General features: G+C 40.0%; 1 protein-coding gene across 1 annotated transcript in view; it reads left to right on the top strand.

The window, feature by feature from the left end:
- Nucleotides 1–10,229: 10,229 nt before the first annotated feature.
- LOC123815622 overlaps nt 10,230–24,328 on the top strand; it is a 61,355-nt gene continuing 47,256 nt past the window's right edge. Inside the window, exons 1-4 of the mRNA XM_045834035.1 lie at nt 10,230–10,418; nt 15,446–15,822; nt 19,422–19,533; nt 22,639–22,713. Of these exons, the coding sequence (XP_045689991.1) occupies nt 10,230–10,418; nt 15,446–15,822; nt 19,422–19,533; nt 22,639–22,713 (753 nt within the window). The remainder of the gene's footprint in view (nt 10,419–15,445; nt 15,823–19,421; nt 19,534–22,638; nt 22,714–24,328) is intronic.

Genomic DNA, 24,328 nt, shown 5'->3' with positions numbered 1-24,328 from the left:
ATGTACAGCAACCTGAATGTTTGTGTCCCTCCCAAATTCATATGTTAAAATCCTAATGCCCAATGTAGTGCAATAGCATATAGGGCCTTGGAGAGGCGACTAGATCATGAGAGTGGAGCCCTCACAAATGGAATTAGCGCCCTTATAAAAGAGCTTCCAGAGATGGTCTTCCCCGTGAGGACACAGGACAAGAACCGGGACACAGGTTTTCATCGGGTACGTCTGCTGGTGCCTTGATTAACCTTGGACTTGCCAGCTTCCAAAAGCTTGAGAAATAAATGTTTGTTATATAAGCCACCCAGCCTATGGTACACTGTTATAGCAGCCCAAACTGACCAAGAAAGTGTGTGTGTGTGTGTGTGTGTGTGTGTGTGTGTGTGTGTGTGGTGTATGGTGATTTAGGATAAATTCCAAATGGATGTACTTTGTGAGGTGTTTTCTCATGTTTCCACTTGTTTTCTTCTGGTTTTGGATACTCCAGATAGTCTCAAAAGTCTGAGTGTTGTGAGAGTTATTAGGAAATGCAGCCCTATCCCCGAAAGGAAAAGCAAAGGGGTTCCTTCTTTTTGTGACCACTCTTCTCTGACTCTCTGACATTCACCCATGAGGACTTGCTGCGATACTTGGTATCTCAGAATTCACCCTATCACCAGTATTGCAGAATGCATCCCCATAGGAAGGCTTCGGTGGTTCACAGTCAGTGCCAGAGTCCTCATTAAGGAAGGGTGGCTCTGACTCAGCCAGAGAAGGAGCGCATTTCTTGTTCGGTATGTTCTAGTACCATTTGAAACCATTAGATTTACAAAGGCAGTTTCCTTTTCAAAGTGAAAATGAAAAAAATATTCTAAAAGTACTCCATGAAAAAATATTCTTTTGACAAACTATATATACAAATCAATTTTCAGGGAAGATTTAGTCTTTTTATGCAATTTTATCAACATTTAAAGACAGGTGGCGAAGAAAAGCTTTGTATTTTCTTCTGTGTCCTACAGAATAACATGTAAACACATTTTTGTTTATTTTTTCTACTGGTCTCATGGAATGCATGATGTATTTCATAAAGAGGCTACTTCAAATCATAAAGTAGTGAAAATAAAATTATTTCTATAGAATGACCTTTTTTTATCCATGCTAAAATATATGTAGTAGCTAGACAGATGTTTTCAAAAAGTTTTTTCTTATTTTGGAGATAAGGGGATTTCAAGTTAGTTAATGGAGAGAAAGTCTCATAACTTGAAATTTAATAGTAGCCACTTCATAATAAATGCTAATAGTCATACAGTCCTTGCTATGAGCCAGGTACTATGCTAAGAGCTTTATAGATGTTAGCTTACTTAGTCCTCCCAACAATCCCATAAGGTAAGTATTATTGTTAATCTTTGTGTAAACTTTGGCAAAGTTACCAGTTACTTGCCCAGTGTCACATTGTAGTGGATCTGATTTGAACGCAGGCATCTTGCTCTCTCATCTGGGCTCTGAAACACTGGGTCATATGGCCTTGTTCCAATTTCACCATGCGTAGGATTTTAAAACTTTGCTACAAAGTCATAGGCATATTACTTAGGACATTTAATCTGTAAATAGAGGTACCATATTCTTGTCTCAACCTTTTTTTTTCCCCAATTGCCCATTCTCTTTTTAGACCTTTCAATTCTGATGCGTCTTTAGATACCAGTTGTTCAGGATTAGGAAGGATGAGGTCCTTTCATAGTAGCTGCTTCATAAATCTCTGGAATGAATGAAAACATAGTTATCAGTCTAAAAAAGGGTCTTCATTTTTTCTTTTCTATACAAATACCCACAAATGGAACCAGACATTTTAAGGTAGATATAAAACATGCAGAAGCTATATGTTATTTTTCTTGCCAAGCACTCTTTGCTTTATTCTGGTAGCAGAACCCACCTTTTTCTTTGGAAAAACCATTCCAAGTGAAGGGGTCGGGCTGCTCCCCCTGCCATTTGTTCGACTGGGACATAGGCAGGAGCACAGGACCCTGGCCCCATCTGAGCCAAAGAGAGTCCTCCTTCCCTGGGTCACTGTGACTGGCTCAGGGCTGTGCATGTGACCCAGGCAGGATGGGTGCCTAACTTACTATCTCTTGGCTCCAAACCCACCCTCCTTCACCTTGCTTTGTGATCTTGGAGCTGGGCCCCCATAAACATTTCTCCTTTTCCTGCCAGCGGAATGTTAAAACCTCATCAACAGTGAACAATGGTGTGACTCTGCAAGGCAATAGCATCAGGAAGGTATTTCCCTTCCAGGTTCTGGTTCTTCATTATTATTATTAATTAGAGTGGTAACCTGGAAGCTGCACTGGAGGATTCCATGCTCTCCCCATAGGCACCCACCTCACCCTCTGGCAGCGAGTGGCTGCTTCCACAGACCAGCAACCTGTCTACACACTCCCATGTTGGCCAGCTGCTTCTATCCTCTGGCCCTGGACAATGCTCTCTAGCAAGTTAGTTTGCCACCAGCAGGTTTCTGGTCCCTGTGCAAGCCACACCCGTTTCAAAGAGGCCTGAATGTCAGCCTGCCACAGGAGAGGGACCCCTTAATCCTCAGGCCTTTCTTGTTCACTCACCTTAGTCTCAGTTTAGTAGCTGCTGTTTTGTACCTGCTATTTCTGGACCCATTAGAGTCACTTTTTTTGTTTTGTTTTGTTTAATAACTTCCATTTTTTCAAATGAGAGTTAACTTTTTAAGTAAACTATCTTCTACTGTTTTAGTTAATAATTGTTTATGTTAAATTTTCCCTGTTTAAATAAACAGTGTGGTTTCTGTCTTCTGTCTGGATCCTGATTGATACAAAGATCCATCAATTTCTCTCTGAAATTTTACAGAGATTCTAGGGGGGAGGGAAAAAGCTCTCTCTCCTTCCTGGGTCAAGACCTGTCAGTATAAGGTACACTGGAGCTGCTTGAGGACATTGCTCCCAGTCACAGTATTTTCAGTTAAAAAAAAAAAAGATGAGATCACACACAGAGAGAAACAGACGTGAGAATCTGATAACGATGGAGAGAATTCTGATGATCTTTTGACCCCTGAGACCAGCCATGCCCAAAGACAGTTCTATTCACATCACTAATCAATTCTTTTTTTTTCCTTAAGCTAGTTTGAGTTGGATTTCTGTCTCTTGAGATTGAAAGAATACTAATTATGATATAAAGTAGCTTTGCCACAAAAGAAGTAACTGCTTTTCATTTTTGGTTTTAATAATATCTTTAATTTTTAAAAGGATCATTTATTTAACTTTTATTTACAGTCTCTCCAAGGCAACCTCTGAAGGCTGGCTGCCGTGAGGCCTCCTTCACTGGAGGGGACTGGGGGCTGCACTGCACTGTCCACCACAGGGGTGCTTACCCACCTTAGTCTGAGGAATCAGAAGAGCACCTCCCTAAGAAAGTGACCACTGAGCTGATGCATGAGGATGTGTTCAAGTCGCCCAAATCTTACGAAGCTGAACAGTTAAAGAAAAGATATATTAACCCGATCACTCAACACTTACTGAGTCCCTCCTTTGGATGCACAAAGTCTTGTGGTGAGTGCTAGGGATGTAAAACTAAAGAAAGTCCCCTCATCTTAAGGAGATGGTATCAACCATGAGTTTTACTTTCTGTATTCTGATGCTTTGACATCTGGGGCCTTGCTGACTCTGGAGGGATTTTCCCTCCCAGGGTTAGTTAATTCCTAGACCTAGGAAACAACTCACCTGTGAGTGCATCTTTCAAATGCAAAGCAACCAATGCAGAGCTCATACCTCACCACCTTCCTTATCAGGCACTCCCACCAGCCACCTGTCATAATCACCCTAGGGCCAAGTACTACACAGGTAGGGACAGCCCCTAAATACCCAGGGCCCACTGAAATAACTCAAACTAGCCAATCCTGGACCTTCCTACCCTGCCTCACCTTTCCTTCCCGTGGGAACCACAACAGAGGCTCTCGCCCCTGATTTCCCTCTCTCCATTTGCCTCTTTACAGACCTGGTGCTTCCTTGTGTGGCCCCCATGGTGTGGCATGGTGGGTCACCTCCTTCGGAGACCTATGAAGATCAAAACCATCTTTTTAATGTCTATTGTCTGTCTTCTGTATCTGTGGGCTGAACTTCCAGTTTTCTATTGCTACACTATATTTTAAAACAGAGACCATATCAGGGAAATTTTAAAATATTTTCCTATTCCCAACTAATCTCCTTGAAATCAGAGGCCATAGCCACCTTATTCACCATTGCATCCTCATCAGCACTCTCAGTTGCTATTATAATTATCTGATATGGATATCCAAGCATTGCTTACCTAATATGGTATTCATTTGTTCTTTCTGATTTCTATCTTGGGGTTTTTGCTTGTGGTCAGTTCAAATGGCACCACAGCCCGCAGCCTCTCCTGACCCTCTCAACGAGGTGTCGGCCTGCTATTTCTTAACTGTCACACTGATTAGTTTCAACCTTTTATTACACACTCCACTTCCTGTTCTAGTTATACGTGCCCCCTTTAATCCCTCTATCAGACTGTAAGGCCCTTGAAGGAAATAAGTGCATTGTAGGCAATTCTGTATTCTTATCTCCTAGCACAGTGCCTGAGAGGAGGTGCACCATAACTTTCTGTTGAATGTGTAGAAAAATGCAGGATTACAAACTCCTTGAGGGCAGGGACCATGTTTAATATCTCTAATATCTCTTTATATATCCTGGAATAACCACCACAAGGTCTTGCCTATAGATGATCTACATATATTCAGTGAATTGAGTAATCCTGTAAAGTAGGGAGAATAAGGACTATTAACAATCCCATTTGACAGATAAGGAAGCTGAGGCTGAGAGATATTAATGCCTTTTCCAAGGTCGCCAAGTTAGTATGAAGTCCTATAGCTACATTAGACCCCAAGTACTCTACCACCTACTCCAGAGTACATCCCACTGCCCATCATTACAGCAATAGCTGGTGTAACTGAGTGATTTTTGTGGGCTAGGAAGATGAGGATGTCATTGAAAAATCTCTTACGGGGCAAGATCTTATTCTCTCTTGTATATGTTGTTTTGGACTGAATGTTTAAGTCCTTTGAAAGTTCACATGGTGAAGCCTAACCCCCAATGTGATAGTGTTAGGAGGTGGGCCTTTGGGAGGTGATTAGGTCATGACGGTAGTAGAACCCTCGTGATGGGGTTAGTGCCATCATGGAAGAGGCTAGAAGGCTAGCTCACTCTCTTTCCTTCCTGTCAGGATACAAAAGAAGTCAGCAGTCTGCAACCAAGGAGAGGGCTCTCACCAGAACCCCGCCAGGCTGGCACCCTGATTGCAGACTTCTAGCCTCCAGAGCTGTGGGAAGTAAGCCACCCAGTTTATGGTGTTTTGTTAGAGACCCAAACTAACACAGACACATGCTTTGAAATCTTCTTGATTTTCGTAAGATGAGGTATGTATCATGACCTTTATTGACAACAGATACTTGGCTATGTCTCCAGTATTGATTTAATAAAAGGTGAAGATTTTAAATGTTCTTGCTGCAGAAGATGAAGAATTGGAAAGTATGAGAAACTTTGCATTATTTTCTTGAGAATAACACATTGTAAAGTGATCTGAATCTTTTTGGTTTCCCAGAATTTTAACTGGCTGGGTTTATTGCACACACACACCTCCCCCTTACCTTGGCAATATCTCATGAGCTATTGATAAATTATTAAACTGTGATGCAAACCCAAGTGCCAGGATTGACCATAAAATGGTGTATTCATCAGGGGCTAGGCAAGAGGCAGAAAACACAACAGTTAGTATAACAGAGAGAATTTAAGATAAAGTGTTATTGACTAGGTAGAAAGAATCTTTACTTGAAAAAGTGAAAGAACTCTGGATGTAGCACCTACCATCCCCTAGCACTGAGGAAACAAAGAGGTTGAAATATTTAAAACTTGGAAACTGAGAGGCAGAGCCCTGGAGAGCTAAAAGCCAGGTCTCTGAGGAAGGGTGCTGTTCAGAAGGTGTCTTGAAAAATGTACCTGGGATTGTTTTAATCAGGTGTGGGAAAACATGCAAACATAGAAAAGTTCATGATGGAAGAAGTTTATACTCACAAATCTTTAAAAATAGCAGGCACTACATTCCAGGCGGGACCCCACGTGGAAGCACCAGGGTAGGTTAGGTGGCAGAAGGAGGAGGGGGAAGTGTGGTCTCTTTAGGAAAGGTAAGGTAGGGTATGTTAAATGGTTTAGAATTGGCTGGTTTGAATAATTTATGCAGGCTCTGGACCATACGGGTGATCCCTGCTTATGCAGTACCTGACTCTGGAGTGACTTAGGGCAATAGGAATATTGGCTCCGTGTATGAGAGTTTGATAAAGAAGGTGGTTGTGGGCATGGGCTCTCAACTGGTTGGCTTGCATAGAAAGGCATGCTCATGGGCAAGTTGTTAACTACCCCTGGGAGGCGCAGTCGCTTCTGAGCCTGCAAGGCCCCCAAGATGTCCAAGCATCACAATGTATAGAAACTAAAAAATATGGCTAGTACATTCAGGCTGGTGTTTCTCAGTTTTAAGGTCTTTCAGCTGTTTTCCTGAGTCTTTCTTCCATAAATTAAACCTCTTCCCTCTTACAGTATCAAAGCGGGTAGCTAACATCTAACTTTCAAAGGGGAGGGAGTTTCTTGCCCTAATTATTGAACTTAAGAGCAATCCAAAGATTCCGCACTGTAAGTGATTGCCTGGATAATCCAGATAGCCTAGAAGAATATGCACATCCATCCCTTCACCTCACTTGAAGACATTCTCCTCTAGGTTCTAGGCTCATTAGGAAACATAAAATATTTTCTTATAGCAGACATGTTAAATTGAGTTTTAAATTGGAGAGAAAAGTAGAGTCCTGTGATGAACATTATAGTTACTTTTGCTGTCTTCTGTGTCCCTTATTATATGCCCCTCTTCCCATTGCCAGAACTCAGGTCTCAGAATGAAGGTTCATCCACAATTGCCAGCTGAGTTTGTGAAACAATATTTTTAATTGGTAAGAGACTTATTCCTCCAAAATTTAATCTTTTATGATATGAGCTGAGTAGAAAACAGCCTAAGACAAAGCATTCATGCAAATGTTTTATTGGGGAATGCAATTCCAGGACAGCAAGAATGCGGGAGGAAGGAGCGTGAGGAAGAGAGAGGGTGCAACCTTATTGTACTGGCCACAGCTTTAAAAGAAGACACAGCTGGCACTTGCGTCACCCAGGATGTCTCCAGATAGGCTGTTAGGAACCACTGTACCTTAAAGCAGTTCATTGCAGGGAAGAAAGAAAATGGAACGGATTCATCCATTGGTTTTTTCCTGCCTTATGACTCTCAGCTGTCAAAGTTTGCCCCATTTTTGTTGTGTCACTTGACTCCTTCTGGCAGTTGATGGGGAATTGCATATGCCATGCTGCACTGAGCCTCCGTGGGTCTGTAAGATTGGACTTGGCATTGGAGCTGCCATGCTGGGCATGATGGAAGCCATGGCAGCCTCTGGCCATTCTTCTTGGAAGAGGAGAACTTCAACAGTGTTACTTCTGCAATGGTGGCAGCAGCCAGAGCTCTCCACTGAGCAAGTTGCAAGTGGTGACCAGCTAATGTGAGGATCTGATATAGAGAGTAACGGGTAAGGAGTGAATAAATCAGAGACTGGGAATATTTGTAAACACAAATGAAAGTAATTGGAGAAATAGAAAGTTCCAGAAGGATATATCTGGAATATGGGTCTATAGAGCACGGGAGACAGAGACCTCTTTCAACACAAGGAACCAAGAGTGTTGGCTGGAGGGCAGCCCTGCCCCAGGAGGCCGGCGACCTGGTCTCAGCTCCCTGGTTTTTGCTAGCTGTGGCAGTCTCACATTAGTCTCTTCATCTTGAGCCTCTGTTATTTTATTTAAGAAATGAGAGAGAGTCAAAGCTGATCTTTTAAATTCTAAAGATAGATGTTTTAGAGAGACAATTTTGTAGAAATTTACATGTACACTCCTTGCAAATTTCACTGTGTAAAAAGTGAGGAATTACTGTCAAGAGCACCATCAGACAGAAACTTATTTTTTAACTTAAAATATGCACTAAAGGGTCTGACAATGAGCTACTGCCCTGGGAAGTCAGCCGATCTGAATCTAGGGCTGACCCTTTCAGCAGTCAGCCATACGATCGCATGTAAATCATCTGACACCTATCTCTGGGCTTCATCAGAGCACAGGCTCTGATCTCCAGTCACCTTTTCTAGAATCCTGGTGTTAACACTGACCAGCTGTGTGACCTCAGGTACATCACTTAACCTCCTTGCTCCTTATCTGCCTAGTGGGACTGCTGTGAGCTAATGTGCATGAAATGTCTGACATAGTGTACACTTGAATGTTCAGTAGTATTTTCTTTTTAAAAATTATTTTATTGTTTTTATTGTATTTTTTCCATCACCATTTAGTCCCCTTATCCACCCTTCCCCACTCCCACAAATACCACACTGTTGTCCATACCCATGAGTTCTTTTTCCCTTTTGCTCAAACCCTCTATCCCCTAACCTTCCCTGACTAGCTGATATCCTGTTCTTCATCTATGAGTCTGTCCCCATTTTCTGTGTTAGTCCAGTTTGTTCATTAGATTCCACATATGAGTGAAATCATATGGTTTTTGTCTTTCTCTGGTTTATTTCACTTAGCATAATGTTCTCCAGGTCCATTCATACTACCACAAAGGGTAAAATTTTCTTTCTTTTTTTACTGCCTAGCAGAATTCCATTGTGTAAGTGTCCCATAGTTGTTTTATCCACTCATCTACTGATGGACACTTGGGCTGTTTCTGTATCTTGGTGATTATAAATAATGCTGCAGTGAACATAGGAGTGCTTGTTCTTTTGAATTAGTGTTTTAGGTTAATGTTCCATGATTCCCTACTGTGATTCATTACTTCATTATTACAAATGCACAATGAGCATTTATTACATGTGTAGTCCTGTGCTACCTTGTCCTCAGGAAGCACATGAACTGGGTAAGATGGTCATATAAGATTAGAAACCATACACAGTAATCTACACTATTGTGATAAAGGGTGATATCTTAAAAGAGTAATAAATCTTATGTAGAGTTCTAAGACTGATGATTTATCAAGCGCATTATTCTGGGAAAAGGCACTTTTTCAGTGTTGGAGGATATACTTATGACAGGTCCTTACCGTTCTTTAAAAAATTATTTAGTAGCTGCCCATTAGCATATGTTCAACTGACAACTAATGGAGCATTGTTGGAAGCGGCGCCCAGATGGGGTTTTATTTTGAAGTCTGGAGCGTGGTAAATTATATATCATTGCTTAGTCCAGCTGCTCTTTATAATGATATCATATTTCTAATGGAAAAGTTAACATTAAAATTAATACTAAACTTGTGACTTGCACTGAATTGAAATGAAAACGTTTAAGTGGAAATGCTGTTTGTTGCCATAAAGGTTACCGTGGTTGTTTTTAGACTCTGCGAGATACCCCACATGAGAATTAAAGGGTGTTGTCTTGTCCATCAACAGCCAAGACTCTCCAACCATGAAGGGAGCGATATTAAGGGCAGGACTCAAAAATCCTGTTTCATTTGAATTATACAGATAGAGAAGAAAAGGAAATTGCTTCAAAACTGTGTTTGGATTATAAAAAAAAGCTTGTTTTAAACAAATAATGCTGGGCAAAATGGAAAAATCTGTAGTATTATTAGACATTTAATAAAACATGAAGAAAAGCAATTTAAGAAGGCTTAAGGCAGGACTCCCAGAAGTTTATTTTAGGATATTCGGGAAGATGCCACTGGCGGGTGCAATGTGCTGATGCTGACCGAGCTTTGATTTAGCACATGTTGGTTCGACTCCTTAACCTGCCACTTCCTGTTTTGGGCTATCTTGGCCAAGGGCCCTACCCTCTCCGTGATTTGGTTATCTATGAAATTGAGGGACTTAAAATTATTGTGAATTTATTGATTATTTGTTCATAGTATTACGAAAATTTTACAGACACATAATTTTAAGAGCTTTACAAAGCTTGTTTTAAAATAGCTTTCCTCTCCCCACCATGCTTTCATTTTCAGAAGAAAATACTTTCAGATCTTAGAGGGGTTTTTTTGTATTTGCTTCTGTGTCTCTAAGTTATATGCTTAAATTGACAGCTTTGAAAATTGGGGTAAAATATATATAAAAGAAAGTTTGCCACCTAAACCATTTTCAGTGCACAGTTACGGCAATTGGAATTAAGTATATGCACATGGCCGTGCAGGCCTCACCACTATCTGCCTCTGGGACTTTGTCATCACCGCGAACTGGAGCTCTCTACCCTCCAAACAGTAGCTCCCCATTATCTCCTACCTCCATCCAGGCCTTGGTGACTTCTACTCTGCTTTCTGTCTCTGTGAATTTGACTACTCTCGGCACTTCCTACAAGTGGGATCATATGGTATGTGTCCTTTTGTGACCGGCTTATTTTGCTTAGCATCATGTCCTCAAAGTTCATTCATGTTGCGATGTGTGTCAGAACTTCCTTTTTTAAAGGCCAGATAATATTCCACTGTATATATATACAACATTTTGTTTGTTCCTGCATCTATCAATAAACATTTGGGCTGTTTCTACCTTTTGGCTATTGTAAATAAAGCTTCTATTAATACGGATATAAAAATATCTGTTTGAATCCCTGCTTTCAGTTCTTTTGGGTATATACCCAGGGGCAGAATTGCTGGGTCCTCTGGTAACTCTATGCTCAAGTTTTTGAGGAACTGCCAGGTTGTTTTCCACAGTGGCTGCACCATTCTACGTTCCTGCCAGCAGTGCACAGGGTTTCTAGTTCTCCACATCCTCTCCAGCACTTGTTATCTTTCTTTCCCACCCTCCTCCTCGTTCTTCAAATATGGAAGGCATTATGAATTTGTGTGTTGTCCTTGTGAGGGGCCACACTGAGCTCTGTATCATTCCATTTTAACATACGTGCTGCTGACGTGAGCATTGTGTCTTTTTTCTTACTTTGTGGATGATATCCTTAATTTTCCCTTCCCACCCTTCTAATGAGCTCTAATTTTGCTACTACACATGTAATTTTCAAGAACATTTGGTTTCCTAAATGCTTCTTTGTAAAAAGTACATCTTATTCTTTGTTTAAAGATTGCTTTTTAAAAAGACTATTTTTTAAAGCAGTTATAGGTTTATGATAAAATTGAGAAGGAGATAGAAATTTCCCATATACCTTGTTTTCCCTCATTGTCAACACAACTTGCCACAACAGTCCTTTTTTTAAAAATCAAGGATGACCTTACATTGACACATCATAATCACCCAAAGTCAATAGTTTAGCTTAACATTCACTCTCAGTGTTGTACATTCTTAGTGTTTGGACAAATATATAATGACATATATCCATCATTATAATACCATATAGAGTATTTTCACTGCCCTAAAAATCCTCTGTGGGCCTTGACTAGTGGGGCTCAGTGGGTTGGGCATCATCCTGCAAACCAAAAGGTCGCTGGTTCAATTCCCGGTTAGGGCACATGCCTGGGTTACAGGCCAGGTCCCAGTAGAGGGTGGATGAGAGGCAACTACACATTGATGATTCTCTCTCTCTCTCTTTCTCCTTCCCTTCCCCTCTCTCTAAAAATAAATAAATAAAATCTTAGAAAAAATAAAAATGCTATATTTGGTCAATACTTTCATACCTATCCTATAATTAGAGTAATTGCATGTATCATGTTCAGATTGAGAAACTGAGTCATGAAAACAAGTTAAATGACCTTCTTAAGTATATACAGCTAATGAGAATCTTTTGGGGTCTAGGAAAAATCATAGTTTTCTTCTTCAACTACCTCTATCTGGTAGTGATAAGGTGTCCACTCTGTTGAGAGGCGTCCCATCCAGGAAAGAGATTTTGTGGCAGAATTGTCACCATTTGTAAGTACTACCTACTGAGCATCCACTAAGTGCCTGGGGACATGCAAATGCTTTACACGCCTTGTCTCATTAATCTTTATCATGATTGTCTTTCCTTACAGATAGGAAACTGAGACCTGGAGAGGTGAAGTAACTTGCTGAAGTGCACATAACTTATAAATGGGAGAATGACGTTTGGAAACCAGGTCTCTGACTAGAAAGCTCAGGCTTTTTCCACTGCAGCTTCCTTTTGGGCACAGGTTAATAGCTTAGTCTAGTGGTGAAAAGGGGTTACAAGGTCTGTGTTGGGTTTACAGTGTGGTGTTATGAGAGCCCGTGAGAGGGGAATCTGGGAAGTTACCTGGATGGAAATAATCTAATCAGAGACCTGCTGGAACAGGAGGAGCTCTCCAGGGAAGAAAGGCCAAAGAGCATTCCAGGTCTAGTGATCAAAGACACAGTCCAGTACCTAGGGGAAAACAGAGTAATTTAACAAGTGTCGTTAGGAGGCAGGCATATGACAGGAGAGGTGGGGAGAGTGAAAGGAGGCTGGGCTAAGGAGGAAAGTGAGGGGAGGGCGGCCAACGAGAAGAACCTTTAAAATCTAATGAGGCAGTTAGGAGTTGATCATCAGGCCAATGGGGAACTACTTAAAGATTTTTAGCAGGAGTTTAAGGGTTTAAAATTTAAGGGCATTTTACATTTAGCAGTATGCAAAATTTTGTATTTTATAAAAATCACTCTGGTAGCTCAGGAAGAATAAATTTGAGAGGACAATAAGGGAGGAGTCAAGAATGATTCTCAAATGTATGTTGGACATGTAGCCAAAGTGGTGCCGATCACTGAGGCAGGGAAGAACTTCAGGAAAAAAATTTATTATAGAATCTAGGAGAGTGCTCTGATTAATTAGAGCTATTTTGCACAAGTCAGTATATAATGTTTAGAACTGGATAGACCTTATCTTCTTGATCATTATCCATAACAGAGTCTGATCTTAAGAGATTTGGGCATCCTTGTACTCATCACTGTAATCTTCCTTCGATATATTTTTTAAAGTTTTGATTGTGTATGGGCTCTTTAAAAAAATTAAATTGAATTTTACAAGTAACAGTGGCTTCCATAGATTCACTATTTTATTTTTTTAAAAGATTTTTTTTTTTACTTATTTTTAGAGAGAGGAGAAGGGAGGGAGAAAGGGAGTGAAACATCAATGTGTGGTTGCCTCTTGCACGCCCCCTACTGGGGACCTGGTCTGCAACCCAGGCATGTGCCCTGACTGGGAATTGAACCTTCCACCCTTTGGTTCACAGGCAGGTGCTCAGTCCACTGAACCACACCAGCCAGGGCAGATTTACTATTTTTAGATGAGTTTCCATATAAAAAGGAGTACCAACATGAGATTTTAAAAATATGTATTTATCAGATTTGCTATTTTCTAGATAATGATAATTACCAATAAAACTATCAAAAACTGAAGGATTAGTGAAATTACAAAATTCAATTTTTTGAAATAGATGTGGCTGTATGATTTTAAAAGTTGCCTAATGTAATATATTTACTCATTGATTCCTTCCTCTAATATTTATGATCTTTAGAAAATGTTACTGTTGGTTGTTCTGAGCATTCTATACAATATACAATATTAAAAATAATAAAATTATAGAGCTGAAAAGAATTTTGGATAATTTAATTCTCTCATTTTACAGTTGAGGAAACTGGGCACTAGAAAGTCTCTTCTAAAATACTAAACCACTGCTCCATCCTTGGACACTGCATACTATTTCATGAAAAAAAAAAAGATAACTTCAATCTGCATGTTCTTTAATGTAATGAAAAGTGGAAAATAATATGGTTTTGTGGAGAGGACTTGAACTGGCTCTTACATACATCATTGGGCCGCAGTTGCTTTGGGCAAACAGTAACATGGATTGACTTCACATTAAAGGTTCCGACAGCATGTACATATATAGAATAGTGGCTTGTAGAATACCGAAGTAAAAATCAATTAAAGGCCATAGTGCATGAAAGGAATTTCTATAATAAACATTTCTAAAGCTCAGAGTGTTTGCAAAATATCTCTCATTTGCATAACCACAATTCCCACACTTCTTAATAATCAAATTTCTTGTAGAGAGTTGATAAAATACAAAGCACTTTTGGGAGCTATGTATTTCATATGCACTTAAACAGTCTATATTACTGTTCTGGCAAAAAAAGAGTATAAAAATTTATATTTTTATCAGGGGAAAAATTAAGTAATTAAAAAAGTTTACTCCTGTCAAACACCAGTTGACTGACTGATGGATGGATTTCCATGGTGAGACTGTGGGGGAAAACGCACATAATCTAGCCTGATTCTAACATGTTCAGGGACTAACATGGCACAACATAAAATTACAAATTAAATATTTGATTCTTTAAGGTTGGGAATAATCAAACACTGTAGAAGTCCCTTAACAAAAGCAATGTAACATTTAGTGTGTCAGAGGCATCATATGTAGTATAGGCTAGAGTCTATGTGAGATAATAGGAAAAATACATATTGGGCTCAGCCCTTGGTTCCTGACACAGGGTTCCTAAAACCATTGTAAATTCCAAAGAGATACGAGCACTTGGGAGCATCTTCTCTTTTACTGAGGTGACTGAGTTGAGTCCTAGATGGCTCCTGGTCACCAGAAAGAGCAAACCACAATTAGAAGCTTAGAATTTTCAAGCCTGCCCCCTACTTCTCCAGACAGCAGGGAGGGACTGGGATGGAGTTAATAATTGATCATGCCTACCTGAGGAAGCTTCCATAAAATTCCAATAGCATGGGGGTTTGGAGAGCTTCCATTTGGATATACTTAGGTAGACAGTGTCAGAACTGAGTTACATTCTGATGTTGCAGAGAATTGCTTGGTGTGGGGAAAAACCTTCCATACATGTGGTGAACAGAAGTGAAGAAGTGTTTTCACGTGAGCAATAAAGGAGAAACACAGACCTGTAGGTTGTTCTGCTTCACCGTTTCTCTCCTAGGGCCCTTCACACTTGAGGGTCTTCCAAAACAACCTAACTCTTTATAAACCTTTCAACTGTTAACCTTTTCTCTCCAAGAAAGCATAAAAAAGCAACCTTCTTCTACATTTGTATTTTCTCCCACCTGCGCATATCGCCATCGAGATTCCATGCGTTTCCGGCATAATTCCATTGTGAAGCCTTTCTGATGGAAGGGACCCAAGGAAACTGTAGAGGACCAGCAGTCCATTGAGTGGCCTGTTGCTTGCTGACATTCTAAGTACTTAAAAATAACTAAAGTGCATTTAACTTCGTTTCCCAGGAAATTTAAAGTAAACAGGGCTATTGTTGCTTCCCCACCCCAAACGTCAGTAACTTATAAATCAGCCTCATATAAGAACTTCCAGGGCCCTTGGAGCCGTGTTTATCCTAGGTGCAAAGCAGAGCTTTTGGCTTTCAGCACCCAGTTCCCTCAAGTTCTACTTAGGGCTTTTTATCTCTCAGACTTTCAGTTTTCTCCCTGAGGCCCAGATGCAAATGACGTTTTCTTGGTGAAGAACTTTGATTAAGGGCGGGCTCCACGGTCCTCTTCCCACTTTGGCGCCTGATGGGTTGCTCGCTCTGCGAAGGACAGGCCTCCTAGATCCAGAACCAGAGCTCGCAGCCGGGTCTAGGGCAGAAACTCGTCTTCAGAAAAGAAAAATCTTGGAATCCAAGAGGTGGGGCCAGAGGCGCGTCCTCCCTGGACCCCGCCCTTTAGCTGTCTCCGCGGAGGGAGCGGAGTTCGGGGCTCCCGGGAGCACGAATGTGGAGACTCCGGTGCTCATGGCTCGCGTCCTAGGCCCCGAGGGCCCCTCCGCGCCACTCCTGGCGGCGGGGAGGGGGAGGTTTCGTCGGGCGGCCGGGATCCTGGCGCACGTGTGCGGGCTGACCCTGCTCATGAAAAGGTAACAGCCACCCGGGCCCCGACACGCAGCGGCCAGGGCTGCCTCTTCTGTGGCGACTGCCCTCGGAATGCTGGTTCCGAAAAACAGCCGAACCATGCGGCTCCCTGGGCAGGACCCAAGGTGAACCAGCCATCACAGCGAGGTCTGTTCCCTCCTCGAATTTGCTCTTAGTCCTCGGGCAGGAAAATCACTGTCTTCATCCTGGAAACCGGGTCTAGTTCGCCCCTGGTCCTTCGCATCTTCTTTTATCAGCTGTGAATGTGCCAAGATGGTTTCCAAAACTAGGAGACTACCGGAGGAAAAGTCTACGTTCGTTTTTCCCTATTTGCCTCTGGAGAAAGCAAACATCGGAGAGTTGGCCCCTGGGACTTTGATTTTAAGTGTGGCCCCAAGTATGGCTTGTAACTGTGTGGGAACTCTGTTGCTTGAGGAAGACCGGTTTTGTGATTGCGATCACACAGCATAGGTGAGAGAGGGGTTTTAGTTCTAGTTTTCGGTTTCCTCTCAGGAGCCAGGTGAAGAATCCATCTATGAGGGTCTCCCACAGAAGTAATAACAGCTGGCGTTGAGAAAAGCTTGATTTTGCTTGATTGTAAACTTGCGATGTAAAATGCCATATAAAATGGGCGTGTGTACCTATAGGCAGTCACCTAGATGTGGAATCTTTAGATTACCCTGAAGTAATGCTGGGGCTAAATTTGCTCGCCTGGGTGCCCGCCCAGCTGCTGTGTAGGGCACCTGGGTGGCGCTTGGGCGATTATACACCTGGCATGGGCACCTCTGAGAACACAATAATAGCAGCAACAATAAAATTTACAATATTTATCGAGCATTTACTATGTGCTATGTGATTCTAATTGTATATACCATTTAATGTAAAGTGATATTCTGGGTGCTTTAATACATTACTGAGTTTTGAGAGTTTTGAGAAGCATATGAACTGGCTGCTATTATTAGGCCCATTTTACAGGTGGTGAAACGGAAACAGCTTTTCAGGTAGGTAGGTGCCCCCATTCTCCAGGTGCTAGGAGTATGGTCTGCCAACAGCTCACAGGTGTGCCTTCTCTCAAGCATTGCCCTTGCCTAATGGAAGGTGTCCCACCACAAAATGCCCAGGAGGTTACACCCCAAGACTCTCAGGTGTGGTCTGTGGCTAAAGGAGGTATGGGGGTACCTCCCTCCCATAGAAGGATGGGCTGTAGCTGGACCCACATTTTTGCCTTGCTTCTTCCCTTTCCCTGTCCTGCTCATCTTACTTCCTTACAGTTTTCACCTGAGAGATTTAAATCGCATAAGAATCTTCATTCCAGCCTCTGCTTCTGTGAAACTCAACCTGAGATAACTACTCTGCTATACTGGGTTGTGAAGTTTTCCAAGTTTTATTCTTTATTCACTAGAGATATTTCTTTCTATGGCAAGACAAATAATCCACTGGTTTTGAACATATATCAGATGACAGTTTCTTCTGATTAAAACAATGAAATGTATGTATATGGAAACTAGGCTGCTAAAGTACTTTATTTATTTGTGTCAAGGATATGATAGAATGACTTCTCTGAAGTGCTGTTTGGCCGAGAAGAGTCTATTCCTACCAGGGAGGGAGTTAGCCAGAGTGGGTGATAAGTACTTGTTCATTGGTTTATTGATTGATGAAACTGGTTATGAGAAGGACACGTAACACAGGCATACCTGAGGGCTATTGCAGGTTTCATTGTAGGTTACTATAATAAAGCAAGTATCACAATAAAGCAGTGGTGAGTTTTGCCTTCAATTCGTTAAAAATAGCAACATCTATGAAGTGAAATAAAGTGAAGAGCAATAAAATGAGGTGTGCCTGTACTGTTTTTAATAGCTTTATGGAGATATAACTGACATAGTGAAAGTGTACATTTTAATAAGTTGATATATGTAGATACCCATAAAACATAACCAGGATCAAATTACTAAAATATCCATCGCTCCCAAAAGTTTCCTCAGCTCCCTTGAAATACCTCCCATTCCAGCCCCAGACAACCACTGGTCTGCTTTTTGTTATAGTAGCATAAGGTAGAACAAGATTTTGGAGACAGACCATGAGCTTCCGTCACCCACCAGCTGAGCATGCCTGAGCTCAAGGCATTCAGGGGTTTCCATGGGTTGGACCATGAGGGGAGTTGAAGTAACTGGGGCCAGGCTGCCATCTGCTCAGGGAGAGGAGATGGATACAAATTGGACTCTGATGACAACTTTGGCATCCAAGGCAAATTCCAGAGCGTGTGGCAAATTCAGATGAGGTTCCGGCAACTTTTGGGATTGAGGCAGTCTGGGGTGTTGTTACAGGTTGAAGAAGGCTCTGAGGCCATCCTTGAAGTGCACACCCAAAATAAAGACATACAAACAAAACTCACCACCAACATCCAGAACTCCAAGGCTGGCATGGGAAAGGGAATTTCCTGGTGGGAGGGGCAGCTGGTTTTTGCCCTTCAAGTTCATCATCCTCTTGGTTTTCATAGTGGTCACTCCTGGCTGTGGGAGACACGCCTTCTTGTTTTAACCCTGCAGCTCAGGTTTGCTATTTTGCAGTCCAGCTCAGACATGGTTAGAATGTTCTGAGGCGTGTTTGAAGGTGCTGGCAAAAGCAACAGAGCAATAAATAACACAGCGAGAACGGTTGCTCAGGTTAATTTGTTTTTTAAAACAGTTTTTTCTCTGATTTATGATTCTGCTCAGCTTCTACACTGGCTCGCATGCCTGGAAATCCCCTTCATCGACTCCTCGAATTGCAGACCAAACCCAGTTTGCAGGATTTCCCAGCTCCTTTCCCATCTCGTGTCTTTGCTCCTCCTTGGGGGATTCTTAGGGCACAAGGACTGATGGTTAACTTTGTAATCTAGCTCTTGATCTCAATGGTTTAAACCATCTCTGCTCAGTAGAAATATAATATGAGCCACAAATGTGAGCCACATAGATAATTACAAAAATTTCTAGTAAGCCACATTAAAAAAAGTTGAGGTGGGGAGAAACAGGTAAAATTATGTTTAGTATTTTCAACCCAATATTTCCAAAATATCATTTTAGCAAGTAATCTATATAAAATTATTACTGTGATATTTTACATTCCATTTTCATACTAAGTCTTTGAAAACCCAGTGGGAATTTTACATGCACAGCACAGCTGTTTGTCCTGCTCTATGCCATGTGTACATACTGGACAGTAAAGTTCAGATGGAGCATCATGTTCTGGATCCAAAATTAATTAAGTGTTCTGCAGGGAGAAGAAGAATATTAGTGCTTTTTTTACACTTAGTTTGGAGTACTGGTATAGGCAGTCCTGTGGACAGCGATAATAGGCCTTGGGAAGATGCATTAAGGGCATTAAGACAAAAACATTTTCCAATTTCATTTTTCAGAGCAAAATGTAACCACATCTATAGTAAGTTGCAAATTTCACCTTGCTTTTGAATCCATACCTTCATTTTCCTCTGGATACCAACTTGCATGTTAACCTGTGTGTGTTCTACTTCAGTTGACCAACCTCCATATTAGCTTGTTTGTTCCAAATTTTCTCTATCAAGCAAGTACTTTTATATTTCTAAAAGTTGCTATCACTTCTCCTTCAGGTACATTGAAAAGAGTCGAGCAGAAGAATGGGCCCGATTTTACTTAAGCATAAAGAACCATTCAGCTAATGAACTATTATTCGACATGAGCAATTTTTCTAAATATAGCTTGGTTAGTATCTTTGTCTCCATCTTAATTAGTAGCTATTTAATTTTAAGATTATAAAATGTGTAATATCTTTTTAAATTATATTTTTAAGTATACAGTGATGAATAATAATAATATCACTTTGGGCAAAGGTTTAAAAATAGAGTGATGGCCCTTACAGGTGTGGCTCAGTAGTTGGGCATTGTCCTGCAAAGCAAAATGTCACCAGTTTGATTCCCAGTCAGGGCACATGCCTGGGCTGTGGGTTTGGTCCCAGGTCAGGGTGCATGCAAGAGGCAACTGGATGATGTTTCTCTCTCACATCCATGTTTCTCTCTGCCTCCTTCTCCCTCCCTACCCTTCACTCTAAAAGTAAGTAAGTAAATAAACAAATACATTTTTTTTTAAAAGGGTGATGACACTCAATGTTTCAAGGGTATGGGAAAATGGACACTTTCATCCATCTGTTGATGGTGGGATTGTAAATTTCTACAGGGATTTTGGAGGGCAAGTTGACAATATATATTAAAATTCAAAATGCTCATACCTTTGTCTCTGTGATTCCAGTTTTAAAAATGTACTCCATGGGAATGATTGGATAAATGCACACATTTGCATGTGCAAGAATGTTTACCTTATTATTTATAATTTAAAGAATGGAAACAATTTTTATTTCAACAACATTTATTTGGTGCTGTCTCCGCTGAGCATGGGAGTCGGTTCAGGGTTACAACAGTTGGTCAGATTTAGTTGGGTCCTTGCACTCATACAGCTTAGAGCCCAGGAAAGAAGACAGTCAGCTAAACCTTTGTTGAGTGCAGCACTGGTAGTGTAGACTGTGGTTGAAGCACAGATGAGGGGAGCTCTGTGCAGAATTGGGGAGGCAGTGAAGGCTTCTTGGGGGAAGTGATACCTAACTGGGTGCTGAGGGGTAACTGGGATAATTGTGTATTGTGAAATATGTGGCCAAGTGTGATGCAACTATTGAAAATGATGGTGTACAAGTAGAAGTAAGTAGTATATCACTGAAGAAAATAATCAGGTCACAAGACAGAATAGTGTAAATTTGTTTTTATAAAATTATATGTTTTTGTGTGTGCGCACATGTGTATATATGTACATACATGTTTGTACATATGTATATACATGCATACACATAAAGACAAAAGTAGAGATCTAGACTGCCTTAAAATGTAACAGTGATTATAGTTTGTAGACTTCAATAGATTTTTACTCTTAAATGTGAATATGTTTTCATAATCATAAAAATACTTGTATATATCTTAAAAATTTGAAATAAAATAACTGTAATGCAGGTTAAGTGTAGGAAATTTGGAAACTATAGAAAGCTTATAGAGAAGAAAATTAAAATGACTAAGAATTCCATCTCCGAGATGACAGATGATCCATTGTGACATTTTGGTGTATTTCCCTCCATTCTTTACATGCATATGAACGTATTGGCTCTTTTCTTTTTAATTTTTTTTAAAGATTTTATTTATTTGTTTTTAGAGAGGGAAGGGAGGGAGAAAGAGAGAGAGAGAGAAACATCAATGTGCGGTTGCTGGGGGTCGTGGCCTGCAACCCAGGTATGTACCCTGACTGGGAATCAAACCTGCGACACTTTGGTTCGCAGCCCATGCTCAATCCACTGAGCTACGCCAGCCAGGGCTTTAAATTTTTTTTTAAAGATTTTATTTATGGCTCTTTTCATAATGATATGTGTCTTGTACATCAGTTTGAAGTTTTAGTATATTTAATATTAAAAATAATTTGAGCTTATTCATAGATATTCTGTCACAAAGTAAAATTTAACTCTGGAAATGAAAGTTTATTATGTTTAATGGAGTTAAATTCTTTTATATATTTGGGGAAGATATTGACATTAAATAAAACAATTCCCTTTCCTCTGTTTTTAAAAAAATTTGGTACCATTAAATTGTTATATGTTAATTGTACCTATGATAATTTTTTTTCTGGTCATTCTTTTGAACAGATTTTAGGGTTAATCTGGGTAAAAGCTCATTTTTCATGAGTTCTTATGAATAACATTACTAGATCCCATTAGAACAATGCCAGCCATGATGGGAGTGTTAATGTGCTTCTCACTGTACACGCAGTTCACAATGTAGGCAGGCGGTAGAGTGGAGTAATGTTCCTTGACTTTGGGATTATATGTTGTATTATCTCTGCTATATTGCTCTGGTAGACTATGGTAGTGCTGTCATTCATTCTTTTTTCTTTAAATAGCTACTAAAACCCAGAAGAATATATATGACATATTTCTGTATCATTTATAGGCATTTTAAATAGCCAGGAGATTTTCTTTCTTATATAGGAAGCCAAAAAAGGTAAATTGCTTTCATGAATTAATACATGTAAAGTGCTTGGAATAGTGCCTCGTACATACTAAATGCTCAATAATTATTATTATCACTATCGAGATCAAATGAATTATCAGAACAAGTTTAGGAGTATCTTAGGTCTATATTCGGATTCTCATCATTAGGCATAGGATGTGAAAAGTAAATTAATATCAAGATATAGGATGGAAGGCATACTTTTTTATGTTAAAACCTGAGGCCTGGAATAAAAAGTTAAAGAAAGATACTGAAACAAAAGATAAACTCAACGGAGTTGTGTTTCATCTTATAGTCTAGCCCTTGGTCAGTAATACTATTTTGAAATTTAATTCCCTAGATAAAAAGTAAACAACAGTTGACACTCTTGTACAGGTTCATTGAATCTGGTGAATGTGATCTCCATGCAGCTGGGTTGACATGAGATTGGACTGCATTCATGAGGTGACTCATACTCCTCAACTAGAGAGACGGCTTTCAGCACATAAACTCTCAGTTTGCTGTAATGGTCTCGTTGCCCTAGTTATACTCAAACATGCCTCTCTATAACATGACCAGTGCATTCCATACTTGGTACTTCAATTGTTTTAAGTGAATTCATTTCTTAGAATAATTTCAACAAAGTTAATGTGTACAGTTAAAAGTCAATATTACATAAACATAACACTCAATGTTCCCCAGGCTATAAATCCTGTCCCAATTTTTGGAAGAAATTGTGTCCATGGGGACAAGTAGGATGCATTCAATGTAAGTGCACTTTGTTTCATAGAGCAAAGATTTCGCGAAGCTGAAAACATTGATGTTCATTCAACCTAAGCAAAGGAGCCAAGAAAATCTCCGAGAGGTAAATAAATAAAATTTTGTTGATATATGATTATTCTAATGTATTTAGTTATACTTTTCTTCTATTATTTTAAGCAAATACAGGTTAACACTATAAAAACATTATGCCAAATTATTTTTCTTATATTTCTACTCTCCCCTCCTTCATGTTAGGGTTTAGAAATCAAAATAGGATTAAGTAAAGATGGTTGGAATATTTATATGTTTTAATAAGTACATCCAGCGAAGCTCTTCTTTCATTTATTTCATATGTTGATTAAAGAAATATTAATCAATGAGTTACAACTATATGTTATATTCAAGGTATGTATTTGAGATAAATAATTGATTTTTGAATATAAATTTATTTAAGCCTATTAAAATGTTTTCTGTAATTTTAATTTACTAATCTTTGAATGAACTTCAGCAACTCATTATGTAGATATAGATTTCTGTCCCTGAGAGATTAGGTAGATCTGCTCTGCTTCTGTTAAAATTTTAATATACTTAGGTAAATTGGATGTATATTTGTTATTTTTTTAACCTCTAAAGAATGTTTTGTATACCAGCTATAAAGTAAAAAGAGGTATTGATTTTTAAACATTTTAAAATATAAAGCATTTAGTATCCTAAAAAATAAAGTGTTGCATTACAAGTTGTCATCATCTTTGGCATCAGACATTTCTAAGAGGCAGTGTTTTCTGTGCTGGGGCCCCTATCTTGAATCCACCTATATTGTAGCCACGTGATTTCTTGTTACTATGAGCTAAAAGTCTTTTTTTAAAAAAGATTTTATTTATTTATTTTTAGAGAGGGAAGGGAGGGAGAAAGAGAGAGAGAGAGAAACATCAATGTGCGGTTGCTGGGGCTGTGGCCTGCAACCCAGGCATGTGCCCTGACTGGGAATCGAACCTGCAATGCTTTGGTTCGCAGCCCACACTCAATCCACTGAGCTACGCCAGCCAGGGCTATGGGCTAAGATTCTTGTGTGAGTTCAGACAGTCCTCAAATTAACAGTGAACAAATTTAGGTTAAATTTATTTTTTTCATAGAACCTACTTTAAGTAGAGAACTGTATTCCTGAAGATATAGAAATAAACACTATATTTATTTAGCCCTGGCTGGTGTGGCTCAGTGGATTGAGTACAGGCCTGCAAACCAAAGGGTCACTGGTTCAGTTCCCAGTCAGGGCACATGCCTGGGTTGTGGGCCAGGTCCATAGTAGGGGGTGCATGAGAGGCAACCACATATTGATATTTCTCTCCCTCTCTTTCTCCCTCCCTCCACCTCCTTAAAAATAAATAAATAAAATCTTTTAAAAAATAAACACTATATTTATTCAATTCTTTATGAATCATGTGCATACTATGAACTATACAGCTTTCTTGAGTATACACAAGGCAGTCAAAGTGGCATTAAATTACCAAGCACTTTGTAATTCCAAAGAAGGTTTCCCAGGGTCAGAAGAAGTACTGGGATTGGACAACTGAGGATTCTGATGGTGGGTACCTGTCAGAGTCAAGAGCTGAGGGTAGGGTATCTTACGAGTAAGAATCACACTGGTTCCGAGCCATTGCCACCCATGAACCCCAGGTTTTGAAAGGTCTTTGCCTCCTAACAAAAGTCATTTGTTTAGT

Source organism: Phyllostomus hastatus, unplaced genomic scaffold (assembly GCF_019186645.2).
Source record: "Phyllostomus hastatus isolate PE091 unplaced genomic scaffold, TTU_PhHast_1.1 phas_contig_196, whole genome shotgun sequence".
Classification (NCBI taxonomy): Eukaryota; Metazoa; Chordata; class Mammalia; order Chiroptera; family Phyllostomidae; genus Phyllostomus; species Phyllostomus hastatus.
Note: the sequence above shows the minus strand (reverse complement) of the source record. Positions and strands in the feature narration are given on the sequence as shown.